The sequence below is a fragment of the Camelus ferus genome, chromosome 9, assembly GCF_009834535.1.
Source record: "Camelus ferus isolate YT-003-E chromosome 9, BCGSAC_Cfer_1.0, whole genome shotgun sequence".
NCBI classification, from domain to species: domain Eukaryota; kingdom Metazoa; phylum Chordata; class Mammalia; order Artiodactyla; family Camelidae; genus Camelus; species Camelus ferus.
Window position 1 is genome coordinate 54,403,650 of NC_045704.1, and position 26,013 is coordinate 54,429,662.

At 43.3% G+C, this 26,013-nt stretch overlaps 1 protein-coding gene across 3 annotated transcripts in view; it reads left to right on the top strand.

Moving 5' to 3' along the window:
* The window catches only part of GAN (gigaxonin), a 58,830-nt gene extending 36,889 nt beyond the window's left edge, over positions 1 to 21,941 (top strand). For all 3 annotated transcript variants that reach the window (XM_032486841.1, XM_032486842.1, XM_032486843.1), the window contains 2 exons: positions 8,906 to 9,015; positions 9,102 to 21,941. In XM_032486841.1, the coding sequence (XP_032342732.1) occupies positions 8,906 to 9,015; positions 9,102 to 9,283 (292 nt within the window). In that variant the 3' untranslated portion in view covers positions 9,284 to 21,941. The remainder of the gene's footprint in view (positions 1 to 8,905; positions 9,016 to 9,101) is intronic.
* The last annotated feature ends 4,072 nt before the right edge of the window (positions 21,942 to 26,013 follow it).

A 26,013-nucleotide genomic window follows, 5' to 3' on the forward strand; every position in this document is an offset into this window, starting at 1 on the left:
CTTACACATACATATATTCATATTTCAAATTATTTCAGATTAGGGCAAACAATGAGCAGTTACCAAGATTTTAGAATTATATATACATGGTACCTAGCTTTTCATGTATTTTAAATTTAGGATATTTGCATAGCCTTTGTTTTTCTTCAGTTACAGGGGGCCGACTTTATCAGACAAAGTGTGAGAACAGTTTTGAGAATGCTTGCTCTGGTAAGGGTGTGGGAATTTCCCTTACTTAATATATTATTACTGTGAGGGCTGACTGTACAAAGTATGAAGTAGTCCATTAATTTCCTGTCCAAATGAACTTGAGATGGCCTGCCCAACTTCATTAACCAAGCAGTGGTCAGTACGTTTGGTTTCTGATAAAATATTGATATAAGTCTTTCTCATCGTCAGTGAATTACTGTTGGGGCAGTGTGAGCAAGAGAGCCGTAACTCACTTGCTGGAGTAGTCGTGGTTGCTTTCTGTTTTACCATTTTTTTTTGTCCCTATTTTGACTGTATAAGACTTAAGTCTGGCTGTAAAGTTTTCAGCCTGCCCTCAGTATGCTATAAATTGTTAGAACCTTTATGTTTCTATCATATTTATAGTTGATAAGCTTTACATAGTTAAGTGTGTGACTTGCTTTCAGTTCTTAATTGTTAAACATTAAAGTATTGCTTTTTCCTTGCTATTTAGAAGCACTTCCAAATAAAACTCACAGGAAGGAACTCCTCTCTCCTCCGGTTTTTAGTTTCCCTATTTCTAAGCTCTCCAATGTTAGTTGATAAATAGGCTGAAGAAAGCTTAATTTCTGTTGTCAAAATACAGGATTCTTGTTTAGATGACACTAAACATATATATAACACAAAGTGCTGTGTATTAACCCACTTAACTCATTTAATCTTCAAAACAACTCTTGGAGATACTGGTACTCTTTTTATCCCTGTTTTGCATTTGAGGAAACCAGAACACAGAGATGTTAAGTAATGTGCCCAAAGGCACGCAAGTAGCAAGCGGCAGAGCTGGGATCTGAACTAACGCATTCTGGCCCCAGGGTCCACCTTTTCAGCTACCAACAGGCTGTCCCATAAATATCTGCAAAAGGGAAAAAAAAATATATATATATATATATACACACACACACACATAAGTGTGTGTGTGTGTGTGTGTATAGTGTATTTCTTTAAAGAGCAGATGTTTCCAAATGTGTTATATTTGCATATTCTGGAAACAGTTGCCAGATGAGCCGACTGTATTAGATTGGAGACCATTTATTGTTTTTAAGCAATCTCTTGTCTTTCCTGTCTTTGTTCCCTATTTTTAGGTTAAAATTTTCCTGGAAAAATGCCATATCTTATTATTTTCTATGTTTTTGACTAAAAACAAAACTGTTTGAAGGAAAGCAAGAAAATTGCCATTACTTACACCAAATCATCATTTAACAGCTTCATGTCCCGGAGGACACTGTGTCTGTTTCTCTTCCTTTTATCCTTGCTTTTTTACCATCTTCTTAGTGATCTGTATTTTTAAAAAAAAGTCATCTTTGATTCTCTTGTGCTTCACACCTCATGAGATGCCAAGTCTTATTTTTTTTAACCCGTCACATTTTTCACATTCACCCTTTTACTTCTCTGGCCCTACTCCAGTGCGTTCACTCTTCCATACGTGCAGTGCCATTAGCCTTCTCACCAATCTCCTCTAATACTTTCGCCTACTTGTGCTTTTGAGAGATTACTCTGACTTCAGTCATTTTATCCTGATAGAAATTCTTCGTATTTCCCTATTGCTTTCCAAATAAAGATAATAGTATTTAGCTTCCTACTCGGGGTCCTCCATGATCTGAGGTTGAGAAAAATGTTCCACCATTTTCAGTTTATCCCTTTCCCATGTTCCGTACTCCAGCTTGCTTCTCATAACCATCCTGGGTTTTACTGCCTTTGTGCATTTGCTCAGCCTAGATACCCTCCCCCTTTCATTTTTATAGGTAAATCATGTTAACTATTCAAGTTTCATCTTTTGATGGCTGAATGTATATTTCTGAATCCCCACATGGCTCTCTGACCTGTGGGTTGGGGACCATTATGGTAGGAAGGGTTGAGTGGAGGCCACCAGAACTTTCCCTCCGTGCCAAGGTAGAAAACCAGAAGTAACATTGCACCCTGAGAAATGTGCAGACATCAGTGTCACCATCAGAGACTGGAAAATGCAGAAGTAGTGAGTGCTACCTTGTCACACCCCTGCTTCATTCACTTAGAAAAAGTAGAAAAGTCAGGTGGATTTTGGAAAATAACTGAATTTTCTTAAACCTAATCAGGCAGTTAGGCTGATCACAGAATCAGTCCCAGGGATAGTATTTTTATGCAGCACCATCCCTGGCCTTGGTGTGCTGCTGCTGGCCTGGCTGATGCTTTTCTTCACACCAGTTTGCAGGGAACACCAGGAGCCATTCCTTTTGCCTGGTGGGACCACCAGTAGCCCTGCACAGTCTTGCCTCAGGACTGTGTCAATTCCACGGTCTGCCACATATTATTAGTCGCCAGAGATTTTGATCTCCTTGATGTCCCATGAAACATCTGGTTGGTCTGCCCCTTGACCACATGATGCTGTTTGGATCTGATGATTGGAAAGTAGCAGGTACCACACATGCCTTTGTAAGACATGATCAAGAGGCTGGGAGACGAACCCCACTCCTGGCCGATCTGTTTCCACCCTGGTGCAGTCAAGAGACAGAAACCACATCAATAATCTGAACAGGGAAAATTCAACATACATAATTATTAACTAGTAAGAGTGATTAGCTGCTGACAGGTGAGAGGGGACTGATGAATGCAGAAATAGCCAATGAAGGAAGTGCAGCTACAGCCTTTAGGACTGAAGAAAATACCCTAGGAAGGAGCAAACTGGGAATGGCCCTCCCCACCCTGCAAGGCTGGGATTCAGTTCAGTGGAGGAGGGTGTGCTGTGGCCCACGATGTGGCAGAGCCCTGGGGTGCCGACACCGGAGGTGGTGCACAGGAAGCTGCTTGCTGGATGGCAGAGGACCTTGCTGAGCAGAGCACCTCTGGGGCTACTGCACACAGGAGGTGGCAGAGCAGTAGGAGGAAGAAAAAGGCCGCTGACGTCAGGGAAGGCCTTTCCGCTCCCCAGCCTTGCTGTCCTCCGGCACCCTCTATTGGCAGAGCCTGCCACTGCACCCACCCATCTTCTCTAAACCAGCTATGTATTGATGTTAATTTTCTCCGTGTTTTCTGTTTCATTGGTTTCTCTTGTCTGTATTATTTCCTTCCTTTTACTTACTTTGGGTTTATTTTGTCCTTCCTCTTCTAGTTTCTTCAGGTAGCATATTAGATTTTTAAACTTTCTCTGCTGCAGTCTGTCTTTTCCTCATGAGCTTGTTTTCCTTTCCCTTACTGAGTGAGCACAGTCATGGTAGCTGCGTTCAAGTCCCTGCCTAGTCGATAATCCCAGCACCTGAGTCATCTCAGAGTTGGCATCTGTGGACTGTGTATTTCCTTGGGAAGGGGTTCTCATTTTCCTGGCTCTCCTTTTGTTGAATAATTCTGGACTGCATCGGGGCGCTGTGAATGGGACATTGTTGAGACCCTGCAGTCTCTTCTGTTGCTTCGGAGGGCTTCTCCGAGCATTTGGTGGGCAGTGGACCTGGTTAGACTCCTGCGGCACTGTCACACCCGTGGCGGGCAGCAGCCCGGACCTCAGTTCAGTTCCTGAGCCTCAGGTACAAACATTCGTGGACCCAGTGTCAGTCGGGCTGGCAGCAGGGGGTGCGCATCACTTTAGGGGCTCTTCTGTACCTCCTGTCTTCCTGAGACCCCTGTACACCTTGGTGGTCCTTGTTGCCCCAAGACACTCTCCCCTGACGCAGTGGCAGGGTTTTCTCTAGGGGTTTTGCTACCCAGAGCTGCCAGCCCCAGGCTACCTTGGGCCAGAGCTACCAAAGAACCGGAAACTCACTCCACATGGGGTGCTTGTTCAACTTTCAGCTTCTTACCCAAATCTGCCTGCTTCTGCTCAGTCTCCAGAGTCCTCAGGCAGTTGTCTTTTGTATTTTTTTCCAGAGTTCATACCTGTGACTTGCAGGAGGCTCAGCTTGTTAAGAGCGTCTTCCTCCAGGAGGCCAGACCCTCCCTGAAGCTCCCACCCCTCTTCCCCTCCTCTCCCTCTGTGGCCTCTCCCACGCGCTTCTCTCTGGCTCTCCTTGCCTGTCTTCCCCTCCAACTCTGCTCTCTCTGAAGCTTGCCAGTAAGATCCATGCTGTATTTTTTTACATAAGATTGATTTTATATATTGAAAAATTGCATGCTTAGCATGCACGAGGTCCTGGGTTCAATCCCCAATACCTCCTCTAAAAATAAATAAATAAACCTAATTACCTCCCTGTCAAAAAATAAAATTAAATCAAGTTAAAAAAGAATGAAAACTGAACATTGCAAAGAGAGAGTATATCTTATTACAAGTTTATGGAATACTTCAAAAAATCATGATCAGAAATAAATTTAAAAAGTAACAGTAACAAAGCCAAATGCAAATATTTTAAAAATAATTTGTGATTAACATCAGAAATTATATTAACAATTAACTAAATACAAATTATAAAATTTATAAAATCAGAAATTTCCAAACTATATGGAACTACTAAAGTTGTATTCAGTGGCTTTACATGCTTAAATTTTTTTTATTTTTTAGGTATGGATTTTTTTTTATTTTATTTGTATTGAAGTGTAGTTGATTTACAATGTTAGTTTCAGTTGTATAGCAAAGTGATTCAGTTACACATACATTTTTTTTTCAGATTCTTTTCTGTTATGTTATTACAAGAAATTGAATGTAGTTCCCTATGCTATATAGTAGGTCCCTGTTGTTTATCTACTTTATATGTAGTAATGTGTATCTGTTAATCCCAAACTCCTAATTTATCTCTCCCCTGTGATCCATGGTGTATTTTAAAGTTTCCTTTGTGATGGGGGCTTTCTTAATTCTGAGTTACCAGAGGACCCATCATTGTAGCTTCCAAGTCCTGATAAGCCCATGTTTGAAAACTGTGTAATAAAGGCATAATACTGCCTTGCCCGTTGCAAAAATTACTACTACTTAATTGACAGCTGCCATGCACTAGACACTATGCAAAGTACTTTACATTGGCTGTTCCACTTCATCTTCACAACAGTCATCTGAGGTTGGTGATAGTGTCCCCACCTTACAAATGACCAGAGACTGGGTTAGATAAATTGTCCAAGGTCAACAAGGGATAAATGGTAGAGAAAGGAGTGAAAAACTACAAGCCTTTTGTACCATTTCATAAGCAGCCACTAAACACATGATCCTTTTAATTCTCATATTTTATTTATTTACTTTGAAGTCTCAGCACTACAGAAAATAGATCACCTCAAATTATTTTCCTGAAACCCAGGAACTCTGAATCATTTGCCATACTTTGATCAAATTTGGTACCGTCTACATTTGGTTTTGTTGAATTATTCCAGGGAGGAATTACGTTGAATTCTCAACTCTGCAAAATTATTCTGGAATGTCCTTGCATTGTGATGTGTTCTTTCAGTAGACAATCTAGTTGTATACGTCTTAATTCAGAAGTGACCTTGTGAGTGCACGTGTGCTTGTTGATGGACTTTCTGGAAGAAGAGCTGTCTTCCTCTCTGGGGTTGTCCTGGGTGTGGCTCAGCTGTGGACCAGGCAGGGGGATACTCATCAGCTTTATTTGATTCAGGACCTGGGAAGAATTTAAATGTCAAGGTTTAGTTATTAATGTTTAGCCCTGAAGGCATAAAATATGAGTAAGCCAGTTATTATATTGTGGATATTTTTCAAACTTATTTCTTTCAAAGACCTGTTCAGGTCCCCATTTTCACTTTGCAGTGAGAGCTCTTAATTTTCCCCCTTTCCTATTTATTAGAAGCATCTTGGAGGCAGGGGCCAAACTGTCCCAGCAAACTGCTTGATACCAGTCAGCATCCAGATGTTAAAGGAATCAATTTCTAGGTGAAGGTACTCAGAAGTATGGCCACTTTATAGCAGCCTTGCTGTATTATCTTGGACAAATCATTCTGCTCCTGTGTTTCATGGAATTCAAAATATGGAAGCTACTACTTTAGAACAGTCTGAGAAGAGTATTCATTGCAATAAAAGTTTTGTTCTTAGTGAAGTAATTTTCTGTTTGTATTTAACACCACGATGCTGCAGACCTTAGCCTCTGGCTTCTTGGACACTTGGAGGCGTAATGCTAGGGACTCGGGAACAGGTCCGGTGCCCCTGTGGGCTCCAGTGGTGAGTGTGGGCCTAGACGCTGGTCATTCTGAAGGGTTTCGCTACGTTCCCAAAGTCTGATCCAGGTCTGCAATGACCTGGCTCTGCCTTTAGCTATTGAAGGGAAATTGTTTGGTCAAATTACCATAAGTGAACATTATTACATAGCAGAGTTTAGCTTGTTTTTATTTTTGTTTAAAGAAAAAAAAAAAACCTTTTATTTTGGAATAATTTTATATTTGTAGAAAAGTTACAGAAATAGTCACAGTGGAGGATAAGAATATAGCTCAATTAGTAGAGTGTGTGCTTAGCATGCACGAGGTGCTGGGTTCAAGCCCCAGTGCCTCTATTAAAAAATAAATAAACCAATAAACCTAACTACCCCCCCCCAAAAAAATCTTAAAAAAAAAAAATCTTTGATTCTACTAAAAAAAGAGTTCCCATAAACCATTCCCCACCTTTCCTATTTTTAACACCTTACGTACCATAGTACAGATATCAAAACCAGGATATTCACGTTGGCATAGTATTATGAAGTAAACTACCAGCGTTATTCGAATCTTCACCAGCTCGTCCACTACCTTTTTGCCCTCTGCTCCAGGATCCGATCCAGGATCCCACGTTGCTTTCAGTTGTTGAGTTTGATTAGTCTCCTTTAATTTGTGGCGGTGCCTCAGTCTTTCCTCGTCTTCATGACCTTGATATCCTCGAATGTTATTGGTCAGTTTTTACTAGGATGTCTCTTAATCTGGGTTTGTCTCGTGACTTCTCGCAATGAGGCTGAGGTTACGCGTTTGGGGTAGGAATCCCTGGAGCGCAGCTGTGCCCTTCCCCGCCCCGCGTCGGGAGAGCCTCTTGTTGGTACGTCTCCTTACGGTGATGCTCATCCCGATGGCCTGGTGGAGGTGGCGTCTGTAAAGTTACCACGTCTCCCTTCGTAATGAGTGACTGTCTTGGAAGAGATAACTTGTTTCTCCTTAAACTTTCACCATGAGTTTAGCACCGTCAGTGGACTAACCTTCCTGTCATTACTACTTCGGTGTTTTGTTTGCTAAATGGCAATTTTTTTGTCCCCCATTCCTCCTACATATGTCTACTGGAGTTCTGTAGAGAAGACTTGTCCTTTCTCCTTGTTGTCTTTTTTTTTTTTTTTTAATGTATTGAGTCATTTATTTATATCAGCACGGACTCCTGGGTATTTGTTTATTCTATGAGTTACGCATCCAGTACTATCATTATTTATTTTGTTACTCAGATTGTTCCAGCTGTGGCCATTGGGAGCTGCTGCATGTCGGCTCCTGTGTCCCTGTGACACACCCCGTCCCTTTTTAAGTCCTTCCTGTCTGGCAGCTCATCGTGTATTTTCTGTCTCAGCTGTGGAATCAGCCACTTCTTCACGGAGCCCTGGATCCTTTTTGTGCTTATTAAATTGATTTTCAGCAGAAATGCCAAGGCAGTTTACTGGGGGAAAGAAACGTCTTTTCAGCAAATGATGGTGAAAAAACTAGATACCTGTATGAGGGGGGGAAAAAAGGACTTTGACTCATATCTCATACCATACACAGAAATTAACTTGAAATGTATCATAAGACCTAAATGTAAAAACTGAAATAATAAGTTTTCCAGAAATTTTAATTTTAAAAAATCTTTGCCAGCTTGAACTAGGCAAAGATTTCCTAGCAGGACACAGAAAGCATGAACTATAAAAAGAAAAAAAAAAAAAAGGATGAAAAGGAATTCATCAAAAATAAAAACTGCTGTTCCTCAAAATTCTCCCTTACAATAATGGAAAGACAGTCTATGTGCTGAGGAAAATATTTGTGATACACGTATCTAACAAAGGGCTTGTATCCATGAAACAGAAAAAATCTTAAAATTCAATAAGAAGACAGAAAACCCAATTTGAAATATGAGCAAATCTTTGGGCATGAAAGTAGACATATAAAATGCCCAGTAAGCACATGCAGACATACCCAGCATCACTGGTCTACAGGGAAGAGCACACCACTAAAATGGCTAAAATGAAAGACTGACAGTACCAAGAGCTGACAGTAGTCACAAGCAGCTGGAGTTCTCATACTCTGCTCATTGGCATGCAAAATGGCACAGTACTTTGGAAAACAGTGCTCATTTTCTTATCAAAGGAAATATGCCTTCAAGCAGTTAACCAAGCAATTCCATAACATAAGCCCACAAAATATCTTTGCACTCTAATGTCCAAAACAGCTTTAATTCTCAATAGCCAAACACCAGAGGCTACCCAAGTGCACGTGAGTAGGTGAATGGTTAACAAATTGTGATACACCTGGGTAATGGAATGCTAATTAAAATAAGGAGAGGTGAAATACTGATGCAAGCCACAGCAGGGATCAGTCTCAAACACCATGCTGAGCAAAAGAAGCAGACTGAAAAGTGCATACTTTTTATGATTCAATATATGCAGCGTTCTGGTGCAGTCAGAACTAAATCCACAAGTGAATCCACAGTGACGGGGAGGAAATGAACGAGTGGTTCCCAGGAAGTGGAGTGTGGGGGCCGTGCCTCCTACTGTTGGGGCCCCCAGATTTTGTCGGCTCAGTCTGCCTAGATGTTGCGATGGTCCTTGCGACCTCCTTCATTTGTCCCTCTGTTTATTTTCAGGTGGATCTATCTTAATGACCAGAATTTGTGCATCCCCGCCAGTTCCTCTTTTGTGTATGGAGCTGTGCCCATAGGAGCCAGTATTTATGTGATCGGAGATCTTGACACAGGTCAGAGGGGTACAGGGATTTGGTTGACGTCGTTTCCCCGTGGCTCCGAGGCACGCTGTGTCACCTCTGCTTTTCTCCCGGTGTAGGTACCAATTACGACTACGTGCGCGAGTTTAAGAGGAGCACGGGCACCTGGCACCACACTAAGCCGCTGCTCCCCTCCGACCTCCGTCGCACCGGCTGCGCAGCCTTACGTATTGCAAATTGCAAGCTCTTCCGCCTGCAGCTTCAGCAAGGCTTATTCCGGATCCGAGTTCATTCACCTTGAAGAGGAGGCAGAGCAGAAGCAGAGCTCCTGCCCCAGCGCACCGGAACGCGGCTTTGTGTGAGGGGGGCGGAGGTGCGGCCGGAGCTCCGAGCTCGCTCTGCGCGCCCGGCTTTGTCTGGTAACTGGTGGTTTTGTGATGCTTATAAGCCTGAGCTGCAGCTCTAGTTTGGGAGAACATGTAACTGCTGAAAACTCCTGGGGAGGAGTGACTTCCTCTAGTAGATGTGGCTGTAGACCACCCGGGGCTGGTCAGTGTCAACAGGAAAAGGGAAGTGGGGATGGGTAAATTCATGTAAAATACTGAAGTTAAAATACTAAGGTGCATTTTCCCTGAAGGGAACTCAGATCTGACTGACCGCTGTGTTTGAGTACCTGGCTTTGGTAAACAAACAAACAAAAATCCGTATATGCAAACCAACATATCCAAACATACCACGATTGCTTTTTTACTGCATCTGAAAGGAAATATTATGCCTAACTCTGCCCAACAAATTAAGGTTTGTGCCTAAAACGTTAGGTTGGGCTCAACGCTGGTTAGTCTCCACTTACTACTAGTGCTCTGTCCTAAGAATCTTTTTTCATTGATAATATGATGAATTGAGACTAAGATAAAATTTCTCTTTTATGACATTCTATCTTAGTGATCTAAAGAGTCAGTAAGTTCATGAGTCAGGTTGCAGCCCTCATGTGAATTTAAAGGAAGTTGCTAACTTCTGTGATAATTCAGATTAAGATCTGTCAGGACATCCTTTCTGGGGTAGCGCTCGCTCGAGGAGCTGTGAAGGATCTCCTGCAGTGACATTCTTCCTTTCCAACCAGTCAACCCATTTTATAAATATGAGGCTATCAGTGAGGAGGTTTTATAAAAGAAAGACCTGAGTCAGACAAATAGTAAAGGTCTGCGATGACCAAAAACAAAAAACAAACAAAAAACTGTCCAGAGAAAATATATAGGGATCAAAAACTTTTAAAAATAATCTGTCTGAAAGCACACAAAGTCTTGTTTACTACTGTTTAGGATTTGGAAACGTGTCTTAGAATGCGAATCCGTGTTAAGAATCTAGTCTTTGTAGCAGAATTTTCTCCGTGCCGTTCACTAGTACGAGTTTTAGACAAATTACATTACAAGTAAAGTTTGGCTGGTAGAATAAACTACCTCAACTTAATTTTATTCTGTTCACAGTAGAGCAAGTTAATCCTTTCCTCCTTTCGTATCTCTCACTCTCATGGTGACCCCACCCCAGCCCCCTTCCCCTGGGGGGACAAAGTCTGTCATTAGTCCCACCTATCTTATAAGATAGTTTGTTTTCCATTCAAATTATACCACCTGAGTGTGAAACCAGGGACTTCAAAGTGCTTGAGTACTTCATCATTTGAATTTTATGCAATATCAGATTTCTAATGAACTGAATATAGAGCTTTTCATTTCTAATTGTTTTCTACAGCTTTTTTCCCCCTCCCCTTAGAATATGGCTATAAGAAGCAGCATTTTGATTAATAAATGTGTAAATGTATTCTTTGGTTACAAATTTGAGAATAGGAAGTTCTTCTAGAAACTCCCTGCATGGAATGTTTGTATTCTTTTCACGTTAGTGTGAGACATCGCTTATGTTTTCCCACCCAGGAGCTGTAGAAGGGGGACCGATCTGCAGGGGTTTTCTTCCACCTGTTAGAAGTCAGGACTGTGCGGCAAAAGTTGCTGAGGAGCCTTGCTTGTGGGGTTCTGCAGAGTGTTGTGTGTGCACGTTAACTCTCCATCCTGGCAGAAGACGTGGGCAGAAAGAGATACAGGTTCTTACCTTCTTTTTCAGAGGCTCCGGGCCAGATTTGCCCCTGAGTCTCATAAGACAGTCAAATTTGGTTCCTAAGGCCAAGCCAGCCTCTTTGTTTTGTATGGTGTACCAGTCAGCTGTCGTCTGCACACTTTCCCCAGGATACCTCTAATGTCTTCTTTTTTTTTTTTTTTTTTTTTTTTTTTTTAACATTTGGGTTTGGGAGTTGTAATTAGGTTTATTTATTTTTGGAGGACGGATATACTGGGGTTTGAACCCAGGACCTCCTGCATGCTAAGCATGCAGCTCTACCACTTGAGCTACACCCTCTCCACTTTCAAATGTCTTTTAATCAAAGCAAGCAACGTGGCCACTGCAAAGAAAGAAAACTTTCTTTTTACAAGTTGATGTTAGTTGTAGAGGAAACAAATTTTTGCTGAAAGAGTGCATTTTCTTTGGTAAAATGTCTCTCATAGAACAGAACCCTGGCCTTCAGAAGCCACAACTGAGTTACATTAAAGTAGTAACTGATGTCCTGTTAAAGCTGTGACAGTCAGCAGTTCTCTTTTCTCTAATTTCTGAAGTTTGAAGCCCTTTCCAAGTCTACGCCAGTCCTCTTCACTGAGACAGTTTGTTGTTGAGGAGTGAATGGGTCCCTGTTGAAATATCATCAGTGCCTGTGTGACTTGGTCAATTTGTTTTATAAAATAGTTCTTTTTTTTTCTTTTAATTCAGTTTATTGACACTGTAGCTGCAGAAATTAGGTAGTGTTTTTAAAAATAAATTTGCCGCATAATATGGGATGCAATAACCAACAAAAGCTTCTAAGTGCCAAAATGTTATTTTACTATATATGAATATAGAAATATTATGTCGAAGTGTAGGGATGTATTTAATTTTACTGTGTTCCAAAATTAATCATGATTTATTTGGTAAATTACAGTTATTTCAGTATTGTGAAGTACAATTTAACTCATTTCATGCAGGTTTGTGTTTTAACATTCCACTTTTGCCTTGAAACATCCTTTCTTGACAAATTTTTGATACTTTTTCCTTAAGGCACTTTTACCAGGCATATGTGGGAATTAGCAGCTGAAGATAGACCTTAGCATTTTAAATAGAGTATCTTTGGGGGATGTGCAATTTATTTTCATGATCGCACCAAAAGCAGGAGAGTTGTCTCAGGTTAGGTTAAATGAATAATTAGAGGCTCTCTTCTAGGCTAGTCTAAAGTAGGTTGGTTGGTTGGTTTGTTTCTTTAACACATCCAGATATATTTTTTTCCCAAGATTTAAGTGTTTAATTTAAAATGAAGTTTTTAATTTTTGTGTGTGTAATAATGCTTATATCCTGTGAGAGGTAAAAGTGTGTGAGAGAGAAAGTGTGTGTGTGCACGCGCCTGTGTGTATGATATGACTTGGTAAGTCTGTTGTACATGTTTACTTTTGGAACCGTTGTTCCAAACTACATATATTATTGTCTCCTGGTGCTTCAGATAAATTCTTGAGCCTGTGGCCCTTCAGTGTATACCTACTGTGTTAAACTCATGTTGAGTGTGTATATTGATGTATTTGTGGTTTATAGAAAGTTTTACTTGGCTTTTGCATTTCTTTTCTTTAGTGTATTAAAGCTGGTAGTTGGTATGCTGTAAAGATTTGGCCTAAGAAATTTCTAAATTCATTATTTCTTTCTTTAATTCATTATTTCATTGCTGTGAGGAATTGGTAGCTAACTTAATCAATCTGTGCAACAACCAAAAAGAATATTTGGGGGACATTGGGCAGTCTGTTGTCTGTCGTGAAGTGTTGTGTTCTGTTGCACTTCCACTTAATGACGGCACTGCCTTCAGCGATGCTTTGGATGTGCCATTTTTGTAATTTGTAAGTGGGGAGTCCCCTTGGCAAAGCACAGGAAATCCACTGTTTACATCGGCGAGGTAAAGACAGGGTTCCTTTGCTGTGGCACTTCAGTTACTCAGGGTAGCAAGTTAGGTTTTTAGAGAAATGCGTTAGCTGCCTTGGGCTATTGGGGTTCCTTTTGGGGCATTCCTACTTCAGTGCCCCAAACCAGGGAGCCCAGAAGTTTTCCAAGGAGCACTGAGAACACTGAGTGTTACCTTCCAGAATGTTGGCTTTCTTGATTCCAGAGGAGGCTGCCCATGATCAGATGAAGGCATGTGATGATCTGGGGAAAGAATGAGGGGGCACTTTCACCGCATCAGTTTGAAAGGCACAGGAACCCCCTGCAGAACACCAAGTGGAAGGGAAGGGAGGGGTCAGTGGCCACCCCTGGAGCTGTGAGAGAAGAGACTCCAACTGGTGCAGAGATACCCACCCTGGGTTTAATCAACAGTGTTGATTGAGCGCCTACTCAGAATTCTGCTTGGCTTTCTGGGGAGCTTAACAGTGAGGCAGATGAAATCCTGCCCCCTTTCTAGACCACACACCCCTTGCGGGCAGGGACCGTTCTTAGTTTTCTGCTCATCCCAGTGCTTGGCACATGGTAGGTAGTCAGTACATGTTTGACCAGTGAGTATTGTGTGTTTGCGATCCAGGTGATGTTTGTCACGCAGCTAGAAAGGACTCTCCGAGTGTGACTGAATTTTACATGAGATTTTAAATGAGAACCTTCGTACAGATAGGCTTGGCCTCATAACACAGAGCGGGACCCCAGTACAGAATAAAAAAGTGCCCAACACACGTGACGCACACCTCTGTGGTTGCCATATGTTCTGTAGGGTTTTTGAGACCCTGCACTCAGCACACCTAATGATGTTTATCATATTGAATGCTGGGTGTTGTTTACTGCTGTTTATCTGGGGCCCAGAATCTTTTCCAGAATGGGCTGCTGTGGCCCTCGCATCCCTGCCACAGGTGCAGGGCCCCTGCCTGGCAGAAAGCTGCCTTCGGGGCCCAGCACATACAGCTTCCTTCCCCATTTGAGAGGTGAGTAGAAACCAAAAGCAAAGCAAAATCTTTGGATTATCATTTCCCTGTTCAGCCTGTTAAGCTATCACTTAATTTTCTAGGCATACAAGTATTTTTAATCAGATAATAATCATTTGTGGTATAACTTACACCCCCAGGCATATCCTTTGCAAGTTGCACAAATCAAAGCCGCCAGACCTTTGGTTTTCTTTGTCAGTTAGCTATAGGAAGTTTAAGAATTTACCAAACTCAAAAGAATAAAAGTAATAAGTATTTGAAAGAGAAGCTATTTTTACTTTTAAAGAGCTGAAGCTTCATTTATACTTCCCTTTCTTTTAGCACATGTAAATCAGTAAGGGAAAAGGCACGGTAGTATCTTAGAATGTTGAAGAAAGCCTTTTGCTAGCTTTGTAGTAATCCCTGAAGCATTCCTTATAGCTGCTTCAGAAATTATAGAAATTTACGGTGCAAGGGCAGTGACCTACTTGCCTATATTTGAGGAGAACTTGAACTCAGGGTGAATCTGTTCGGCCTGCTGGCAGTGAAGTCTCAGTGGTATTGAACTGTAGACTTCCTCTTTTTTTTTTTTTTTTTTTTTTTTTGGCAAACCAGCTGGTAAAACTTCTAATTTTTTTGTGTTTTTCAGAAGTAATTCTATTATTTTAATCTTAAACCTATCTCAGCTTTGTCCCATTGCAATAGATGGCATATGATGAGGTCAGATATGACCATGTGTTCTTTGGTCTGATGCATACAGTTTAGAAAAGTTATTGTTCAGCTGTGTCACTGACGTTCTCAATAAGTGAGTGGATTTTTAAACTCCTTCCCTTTCTTCTGAAATAAAGTATCTGATAATAAAACAGCATTGCATAATTATATAGTGAGAAATGTCTGTCGTCTTCTCTTTATTTTGAGATAAAAACTAATCTTGTAAAATTACTACTCAGCTGAAATTTGGGCTGATTATAATTTTTGGTACTGATGTCCTCATGGCCCAGCAAAGTTGTTGTGAATTCTTGAATCACTGTGATTTGAATTAGAGAGGAAACAAGTGGGGAGGGGTCAACAGCCCACAGAATGTGGGTACACACTGCACAAGGTGGAGTGGAGAAAGCTTAGCCAGTTCGTATGACCACGTAAATAAAGGGCCACTTGAAATAATTCAGATCCCAAGTGAGTGAAGGTTCATCTTTCTTGCTGATGAGTGAATCATATTTATTAGAACTTTATTTTTAGCATTTCAGGACAAATTGTAGGGTTTTAAAAGTACTCTACTTGTATTATTCTCACTCACCAATTACAAGTAAGGTGTACCATAGAACCTTGGGTTGACTTTTTTTCAAGTTAAACCAAGGAACTTGGTTTAAATATGACTGTACCTCTGTACAAGCAGTTTGCTTTATCACGCTTCCTGTTTAATTGGATGAGAATTACACACGCACTTACTCCCTTGTTCGTCGTGTTTATAGGAAAAACCGTTCTCGGCTACCTCATTATGTAGTGCTGTGCTCGATCCCCTGCCAATTTAAAGAATTCAACACATTCTGTCCTTTAACAAAAGCCTGGAAGCAAGCAGTGAGCGGCCTTGAAGCGTACAATTCTCTAAGGCGTAGTTTCCATTTTACTGCTTTTTTTTTTAATAGGCACTTTTAATCAGGAGGAACAATAATTCTAGAGCTGCTACAAAGTGATTACTTGAAACTCAACTTGAACTTTAAAGAGTCTTTACAAGGCTATGTTTTCATAACACAGAATAGCAGTATATTTAAACACCACTGCTGTGTAAAATAGAGGCTTCACTGCCACCTCCCTTAGGATCAGACAGGAAGACAGGTCTATCTGTCATCCGACCCAGTGTTTGGAATTTAGATGCTTGGGGCTACAGGTTTTCATATTCTTTAAGGTGCTTTTGTGAGCAGTTTAAGAATGTATCTTCATGAATTTGTTTCCCAAGAATCTTAATTTTCAGGAAAGTTTAGACTCCATCTCTGAGTTCCTCTTCTCTCTTGGTTCTGATAACCTGGGGTTTTCTGAGTGCAGGGTTGAGTTGACCAAACAACGGAGAAGCACATTACACTTCACACTGCAAGTGATCGGACTGGTTTTGTGTGTCAGTGGACTGTCCCTGGCTTCCGCCTGTACGCACCTTCTCTCCAGGGCACTTGTGCCCGCTGACCTCCCCAGCCCCTGGCATCTGCCAGCTTACCTGGTTGGCGAGTTAGGGGGAGCTGTAGGGCCCATCAGTTCTTATAAACAGACCTTCCCATCAGAGTATGATTTCTTATAGGAATTACCCAGTACCCCTCCTGGCCAAGAGAGTTATGCCCATCCCTAAAAAGCCAGCATGCTAGGAATAACTTAGGTCCCAGGTACAATCTAACACCTTAACTGTCCCTGCGCCTTAGTAAAATTTAGTGTTTATGCTTGTGCTTTTTAAACTAAAGGGCTTGCTCCTGACAGTAGAATTCTGGCAGAGTTCTCAGGTAGATGGAGCAGTGTGGCACTCCCTTAAGTGGTTTCCAAGAGAACCAAGCCCTCTAGAGCCCCAGGCTTTCTTATTTTAATTATTTTGAGAAAAGCATCTGTAGAAGACATTCTGTGTACTGTCCCAAGTGAACTTAGTGGTTGTGAGCATACGTGGGCGCTGGTGCCGGGTGCATGTGGGTTTGAAGATGCTGACTTCTCTGTGAGGTTGGAAGCCCTTTAACCCTGAAGCTCGGCTCTTAGGTGTGGGTATTTACCTCCTTGGGTTGCTGGTGAGGGGGCCGTCAGTGCAGCAATGAAGGTGAGGACTTGGTGCCTTGCACACAAACGTGATGGTGGCGGTGGTTCCGACCTCAACTGTTACCGCCCTTCTCAGCCTCCAGTCGCTGATGACGTCCGCTCCTGTGGGGTAGGGGCTGCCCCCAGCTCAGTGTCCCTGGCCTCAGTGCTTTCTTCCCTCTCACGTCTGCCACCACATGATACACAAATAAATGCATATTTGCATTTATAAAATTACTTATTTTCTGCTCTCCTACTTCTCCAGTACCTAAATTCAAGATGATTCTGGATAGCCAAAATACCCCAGAGTACATGTTCAGAATATCTAGCGTGGTTATAAATATCTCTTATTTCAGGAATTGCCTCATGAAATACTCTAATAATATTTAAAACTCTTTCCCAAAGTTGAATTTTTCTTTTTTCCCTAAAGTAGCAAAAGTAACAGTCTATATTGGTCAAATAAACTGGATACTTTCTAGACCTCTTTTTGAGATCATTAGACCTGAACTGTCCTTTCTGAACTTGGATGTTATATGAAACTTAAGCAAACAAACAAACTTTGTGTTGTGTTACGTGTGTGTGTGTGTGTGTGTTTGTGAGAGAGAGTGTAGAATTTCTGTACCTTCAAATAAAGAAGGGTTATTTAACAAGGTGATACCAAAAGTGAGCTACCTAATCTTTTTGTAAACTCGCTTCCTTTCCAGTTCAGACTACAGACTGGTAGCCTTAGTGGTATGTGACATTCCCAGCTTATCTTGATTTCAATAAGGTATTTGATAAAGTCATTCTTGATATTTTTGTGATTGAAGAAAGGAAGTAGAAATAGGTTTAAAAGGACTGAGAAATACCCAGACAGTGTTGGTAAGAACAGACCCCTTGTCAGGATGGATGGAGGTCCTCCAGCGGTGTCTGTTTTTAACATTTTCATTAGTAACTTGTGTAAAAATAAAGACAGCAGAGAAAAGTACTGGGTGGAAGTGTTGGGTGTTAGGTTTTGCAGTGCTTTTTACAGTCTAATAACATGATTCAGTAGAGTCTTATGTCTGGGTTCAGGGAAGATAGTTCCCTATTGAAAGGGAAAGGGAAAAATGGGGTGTTATTGACCATTATGAACATATGCCAATTTTGTTAAAAAAAAAAAAAATGTGCCCTTGTCTGTGTGCAGGGCTGGTAGCCAGAAAAGGAAGTCTGTTCTGCAACTTGCATCCATGTGCTGCACTGATGGGCCCCAGGTAAGAGACCTGAGCCAGCCTAGAAGCTGCCTAATGGCTCTGGGAGCTGCACTGAGGCCCCAGCTCCGGCCCTGGGGATTCTTGAGAACAAGCAGGTGTGCGCCCCCCCACCCCCGACCCAGTGCCTTGCTCAGGCCGACAGCAGAAATGGTAGAGACGAATGTTTTTGTCAGTTTGGGAGCCTTCGGATAGAACTGCCTCATGGTACAGTGGGTGCCTCCTGTGTACCAAGCGCTCAGCTCTAAAGATCATCGCAGGGCCGGCCCCCCGCAGCTGTGACAGCAGGTGTGACCGAGTCAGCAAGAGGAGTCTTGCTTGGTGCCAGGATGTTGGTCACAGGCTCCAAAGCTTCTCGAAGACAAGAGGTTCTGTGAACAGTTTAGTAAAAAGGAGGGGGGAAAAAAAAACACAATGTTTGTTCTTTAACTTTTGCACTGCTTTTGAGGAGAGGAGGAGTCTTTGTTCCTTTTAACATTTACTCTGGCCTGGTCCTTCCTCCCCTCCAGCCTCACTGCCTGCCACCTGCTCACCGTCTCTGGACTATGGCCTCAGGCCAGCAGCTGCAGGACCTTCAGGAAGAGACATATTTCTTGAGATTTCCCTAAAACCACATCCGCTAGAACAGTGATTCTTGCTCTTAATGTACTTTTGTTTTCAACCTTTGCAGATTTGAGAAAGCTGATTTAAGTAAAAGTCATAATCTTTGAAGCAGGGCCTGGGATGCTGTCGAGGGGACTGGGCATCGTGGATGGTTGGGTTAGCCAGCCTCCTCCAGCCCCTTCCAAGTCCAGGAGTCCATCACCTGGCTGATGGGTTCCTTAGTCATCCCTTGAGAAGCGTTTCCAGAGGACTTGCTGCCTTCTGTTCTGTCTCATCCTCTTCTAGGAAAGTGCCCCCCTCCCAGTCTTCCTCCCAGTTCTGGAGGGAGAGAAAGGGGGGCGCTCCCTCCATGTGTCTCCTCCCGGCCTACCTGCCTAGGGGAAGTTCTGCCCCAAAGCAGAGGGGACAGCAGAGTCTGGGCCACGCGCCCAGCCCACGTCCGTGGTGTCGATGGCGGGAGCCGTCTGTGTTGTCGTCTCCCCATCCCCGTGGTCATCTTCACTCTCTGACCATCTTTTGTTTGATCCAGTGTTAGTTTTCCTCCCGGTTTCCTGTTGTGCCCACACACACGCAGGCGGAATCTCCGAGGAAATGGGCTCTTCCCCACAGCTGGCACTTCTTTCTGTGCCGATTGAGGAACTTTAGTCAGGGTGGAAGGAGGTTATTTCAGTCCTGTTTTTCAGGGGACCCTTATTTACAGACTTTTCTTGGCAATCACATGCCCACCCTGCCCTCTGTTCTCATCCCACATCTCTCCCAGCCTGGATTTTTCGACTGCTTGAATTATGTATCCAAAAAAAAGCCAGGGGCAGGGGGCTCTTCTGGTTCCCCAGAACATTAACCTAAAAATATTTGTTGAGAAGGCATTCTTCCGGGAGCCCCTGACCTGGCCTTTGTGACCAGCACTTTCCGCTCCCAGAGAGTCAGACAGGTCACCCAGGCCAGCAGCCTCCCAGAGTCTGCACCTCCCACGGGAGAACCCGGGGCCCGGCGCCTTGCCCCCTCCGAGGCACGGCTGAGGGCATCTCTGTGGCTCCTTGAGCAACTAGACTAGAACAGCCTCCCGGGCCCAGCTTGGCCTCCTTCCGCACCGGCCCTGGAGGTTCTCCGGGCTCCTCTCTGAGCCAGGACCACGGGCTCTGGATGCCACACGAACTACCTCAGCACCCAGCCGGGAGGCTCCCTGTGGGCCCCCGTCATCCAGCGGGACGTGCCGTCTGCATCCTTGGAGCAGAGCTAGGCTGGGTTTTCTTTTCTCTTATTTAGCTCTGACTTCAAACCACACTTCACTCCAAATTAGGAACAGAATCGGAAATTAGAATTACTTGTTTACAGTAAGAGAGACCATCTTTTCCCATTTTTTTTCCAAAGGAATTTTTGCTTCAGAAGAAACTCCAGAAAATAAAATTTTATTCTTGTTAATCTAAGCACACGCTCATTGAATTTGACTCTTCACACTTTGTAAAAACTTAGGTAGGATCCGGTACGCAGGGCCAAAAGGTACCATCAGCTTAAAATCAACTCTCAACTTAGATGGATTTATAGCATTGTTTTCCAATAGGGGACCTCAGACTTCAGGTTCTGTGTGAAAACAGAGATCACCCAGACTTCGTGGGGCAGATACCTTTATGGTGGGAAATGAATCCAGTGGCCTTGAGTTGAGAAAAGCACAGGCTATTCAGCAGCGCTGGCTCCATTGGACGGCAGTGGCTTTTTCTGCTGATGGGGTTCCTCTCCCTCTGACTCGTCTGTGATGCGGCGTTTGTTGGGTTCCCCATTCCTGCGCCCCCCACGCCGCCGGCCACCGAGTGGTGCTTGTCTTGTTCTGAACCATACTGCTTGTGAATTGTGACAGCCGTGAGAACCATAATCGTGTTTTAGGCAGAACTTCTGAACATCCATTGCCGCCCGTTCTGCGGTGGCTTCAGCAGAGCTGGGGGTGATCAGCAGGTTTAACAAAAGCACCTCCCTACTCTCCCCGCCTCACCCCCACCCTCACCAGAAATGGCTTTGTAGAAGCACCTCAAGCAGGCTCTGGCAGACTCCCTTTTATCACTGTGTTCCTGGTGATAGAGATACTCGTACCTGTCTGTGAATAGGGTCCATCCGCCATTTGTTGTAAACGTCTAGATTCATTTGTTTTCTATCACTGACGCCGGTCTTCTGCTGTGAGAGGAGACTGCCAAGGGAATTCCTTAAAACAGGGCTATAAATTCAGTTAGACTCTGCCAGACTCAGGGCTGGTCTTCACAGTGGGCCCCGGTCCCGCAGAACAGCCAGCAACGCTGGTGTTGGCTGGTTGCCTGTGTGGTCCCCGCCGCTGCTTGTGACATCGTCCTTGTCAAAAACCAGTTTTTAGCACGCTCTTGATTTGTCATTTTGATGCCTTTTTAATACCATAAGGAAAAGACCATGAATACCAAATCCCCAAAATACCATATCAGAACTCATCCTGTTAAACACACATCTTTGTTTAATTAACATATCTATATTTTTTGACAAGGTACATATAGAATAAATCTGAATCCTGCAGCTTTTATCATCTGGTAAGATTCCAAGCTGAGCAGTCTACTTAGACATATATTCAGATGACATTATTTGTGTGTAATGAGGTACCTGATCTTTAAAGAAAGACCCACTACTGAAAAAAAAAAAAAAACCCAGAGATTTGCAATGACTTATACATAAGCTAAATGAAAGACATTATATGGAAAGTTCAAAATATTTTAAGTAACGGGAAGTTGCAGCTTGTAAAATTATACTGTCCGAATTCAGTAGGATAGCAGAGAAATTGTGCTAATGTGATTTCATTGAAACGTCACGTCTCAAACATCCTGTGGTCCAAGTGTATTCGTCTGTTCTGTGGAGTAATTTTCTATTCCGTTGCTGGTATGAAATTTTAGTGAAGTTGAAGTAATTTTGAATTAGTGACCTTTCTTACAAAGTTGCTTTATGGTTTACAAGTAATACTGATGCAAAGAGGATATGGTAACCTTCTTAAATTAAGTAGCACGCACTTTGTTTACCTGCTTCAGTCTATTGTGGGGTAACTACGGGGCTGACCCCGTATCATGAGCACAGGGTTTGTGCTTTCGGAGCAACTGCAATTGTGCTGTTCTCTTGTACCAAGGATCAGTGAAAGTGTTTTATCTTTTTTATGTAGTTTGTATGGACTGGATTTTATAACTGTAAGCAAACAGAAACAGAGTGTTGTATTTTGATCTGAAATTTGTCTATGGTAAAGTAATTTTGTTTTATGTATTGGAAGTTCATTTAAAACTTGAAATCTTTTCTAGAAGGGTACCGAACAAATGAATCGTCCTTAAGCTGTTTAATTAACCTAATAAAACAACTTGATGGGGAAGGCGTTGTCCTTGGTTCTCATTTCTACAGTGGTTCCTGGTAAATTAGTGTTGTTGACAGCTTGGCCTGACTTCTAAATGGAATTTGGTCTTTTTTACGCCACAACTTAAACGGTTTGGGTGTCATCTCCCTGGCTTCTGGCTCCTGGTGTAAGATGGGCTCCTGGACCACAGTCTGCAGTCGCTGCCTTGGCGTCTTCCGTCCCTATCAGAATAAGTCCCCAGTCTGTCTCCCCCTGCAAGAAACAGTTTCAAATTTCCTTTCTTAAGAAGAGAGAAAGAAATTAGACTTCAGAGAAATAGGGGATCTTGATACCAAGAGTCTAGTTCTATGTTGGAGAATTCTCTATAGTTTCTTCTTGCTGTCAGGCCCAGAGACAACAAAAATACAAACACCAGGAGTCCTAAAAAATGTCAAAGGCAGATCTCCACCACAGACACGGGTCAAAGAGCTTAGAGACTCTCCTAGTAATGTCAAAGTTACGTACGTCCAGTCTGCCAGAGTCACTCGTGAAATCGCACGGAAGGAAGAAGTGGAGTGTTCCTATTCAGTTGTCCAGCACAGTGTCGGGTAGGTTTGGAAGTTTGGCATTGTTATTTTTGTTTGTTTGTTTTCTTTTTGCTTTTGACTGTAACAGTCTAAAACTTAACTTTATACATAACTTATTATGTATTTTCCCTCATTTTTTTGGTATGTATATTTTTTATTGAAGTATAGTCAGTTTACAATGTTGTATCAACTTCTGGTGTACAGTATCATGCTTCAGTCATACATGAACATGCATATATTCCTTTTCATATTCTTTTTCACCGTAAGTTACTGCAGGATATCGAATACAGTTCCCTGTGCTATACAGTATGAACTTGTTGTTTATCTATTTTATATATATTATTTAGTATCTGCAAATCTAGAACTCCTAATTTATCCCTTCCCACCCCCTTCCCTCCCTGGTAACCATAAGTTTGTTTTCTATGTCTGAGTCTGTTTTTGTTTTGTAAGTAAGTTCATTTGTCTTTTCTGTTTAGATTCCACATATGAGTGATATCATATGGTATTTTTCTTTCTCTTTCTGGCTTCACTTAGAATGACAATCTCCACGTCCATCCATGTTGCTGCAAATGGCATTATTTTATTTTTTATGGCTGGGTAGTATTCCATTGTGTAAATATACCACAACTTCTTTATCCAGTCATCTGTCAATGGACATTTAGGTTGTTTCCATGTTTGGAAACATTATTGTAAATAGTGCTGCTATGAACATTGGGGTGTAGGTGTCTTTTTGAATTAAGGTTCCCTCTGGATATATGCCCAGGAGTTTGTTTTAATTTTATTCCCCCTCCTATAATAGTGAGAAAGTGATATTTTCAGTGGTCTGCAAGCCTTTTTATCTTTGAAGGGTGGTAAGGATGCTGTGGGACCCTTTCTTTAAACAAACACTTGGCCAGAAACCAGTGCCTGAGTTGGCTGGATGCAGAGAGGCGTAGTCGGAGCCTGAAACTCAGCCCTGTGATGCCCAGACCTGCCAGCAGCTCCAAGGGGTCCTGGCTGTGCCCACTCACCCTGGGAAACCCTGGCAATTTCTGCCCTCCCTACGCCTCCTTTCTTATCTTAGATGAGACTTGAATTACTGGACTTCGTTGTCTAGAGGCCAAGGGCAGTAATTCCTTGTTAAATAAAACCCTGGACCACATCATCACCAGGTCCCTTTTACATCTGACGTACCTGAGCCAGCTGTCTGCTCCAGGCCTGCCCTGCGAGGGAACCGGTTCTAGAGGAATGTACTCCAGATTGCTGTTCTGAGTAGGGCAGGGGCACCTTGCTAGTTCTGATGCAGGTGGAAGGGTGGGGACAGGAGGGGTTGACCGGGTCACACCGCTGATACTATTTCCAGCTTCAGAGAGTAATAAGCATCTTGTTGACTGTGCAACAGGTGACAGGGGCTTTAAGCATCTCACGCACTACCTCACTTCATCCTCACGACAGCCCACTTTACAGCAGAGAAAACTGAGGCCCAAAGAAGTTGTCACTTGGCAAGACCAACAGCCCAGTGGTGGGAGGGCAGTGCTGGACTCAAGGCCGGGCAGTCCTGTGGCATGTCTCTCTGGAAAGGGGACAGATCTTGAAAGCTGCTCGTTTGTTTGCTCAATGGCCAAGGGTGGAAAATCAAACAGTTTTGTGGCCAAAGGGGTCCGTCAGGGAAGACTTCCTGGCTGGGAGCCGAAGTAGGAGGTCCAGTGCTGCTGCCCCCACCATATTTTCAGCTGGATCGAAGCGGATGAGAGCTAAGATCTTTTTTGTAAAAACCAAGTCCAACTTTGAGTGAGGGCTGTGCGTTTGTGTGGGTGGGTGTTGTTTTGTTTTCAAAGAAACCTGTAGCTTTCTGGAGAACTTGAGGGAGTTCATGTTAACTGCCCCTTGGGCTCTGGAGCAGCTTCTGGAGTTTGGGTGTGTATAGGGTCTGCCCCTCGTTGTCCCCACTGAACTTTTTCCTAAGGGCTGGGTCAGCGCCTTCTGTTTGTACCCAAGGATCTTTCTCTTTCTCTACCTGCCACGCATTCCCTGCAAGTAAAGTCACCCCTGGGGCTGCAAAGGCACCAGGACGGCCAAGGGCAGAGAGTTTGAGTCCTAGGATGATCTTGGGAATCCATTTCCTCCGCTGGGTCAGTGGAGGTGGGGCTGCGTGATATCTCAGCTCCACTTTCAAAGTGAAGAATGAACACTTCACACACTCTAGGGAGACTATCACGAAACAACAGCCACGGAAAACAGCAAGCATTGCCGAGAATGTGGAGAAATTGGAATCCTCATGCACTGCTGGTGGGAATGGAAAATGGCGCAGCTGCTGTAGGGAACCACTGGTGGTTCCTCAACAAGCTGGTTATCATGTGACCCAGCAATTCCACACCCGGGCTTTCACACCCAAGAGAAATGAAAGCAGCGACTCAAACGAATGTTCACAGCAGCGCTGTTCACATTAGCTAATAGGTGGAGACACTCCCAGTGTCCACCAAGAGGTGAATGGATAAACAACATGTGGTCTGTTCATCCAGTGGAATCCTCTTCAGCCATAAAAAGGAACAAAACACTGATACCTGCTCCACCATGAATCAGCCTTGAAAACAAGCCAAGTGAAAGAAGCCAGTCACAAAAGGCCACATATTATATGATTCCATTTATACAAAATGTCCAGAAAAGAAAAATTCCTAGAGACAGAAAGTAGATGAGCGGTCACCATTGCCTGTGGGGAGGGGGAATGGGGAGCAACTGCTAATGGGCACCGGGTTTCCTATCAGGTGAAGAAAGCATTTTGCAAAGATAGAAATGTTGCTTGCACACCACTGTGAAGGCACTAGATGCCACTAAATTGCACTCTTTCCAATGGTTTGTGTTGTGAAGTTTACCTCAATTAAAAAAACAAAACAGGGATAGAATATAGGGAGCAAATAAGAAAAAAGATCAACACTAGATGCCATGACGTTGGGAAGACTGAGGAAATGGGACATCCACTTTCCTACCCGAAGTGGTGTGTACTGGAGAAGGCTTGGACAAGTGAGATTCAGAGGGGCGTGTCTGGCGTGTGCGGGGTCGGCCTCCTGTGTGTGTGTCTGCTGGTGTTTGGGGTGATCCTCAGACCTCTTCACCTCTTCCTCATCATCAGGAAATTGAAAGAAGGCTTCCGAACAGCTTTTCTAAATTAGATTCAACAGGAGCCAGTCTGCCAGTTAAACACCAGACTGCAGGCTTCAAAGCCAGTCTCCACCAGCAACCTTTCCTTTGGGTAATTCCTTACCCCTGTGTCTCTGGGGACGATGACAGGACCTGCAGCCACAGGGTGGTGGTGAGAACCGAAGGGCTCCTGGGTGGTACCAAGCCCCTTGACCGGCGCACAGTCAGACTGCGCGCTGGTTACCGGGCTCTTGTCTCCATGCTCCGTCAGTGCTGCTGCTTATAAACCCGGCTGAAAGGGAGCCTCACGTGGGCACTGCCCCAGGGCCCAGCCTGGCCTGCTGTGTCTCCAGCAGCAGAAACGGCCTCCCTTCCGTCCCAGAGCATGGGGGACCACCAGACCCCTC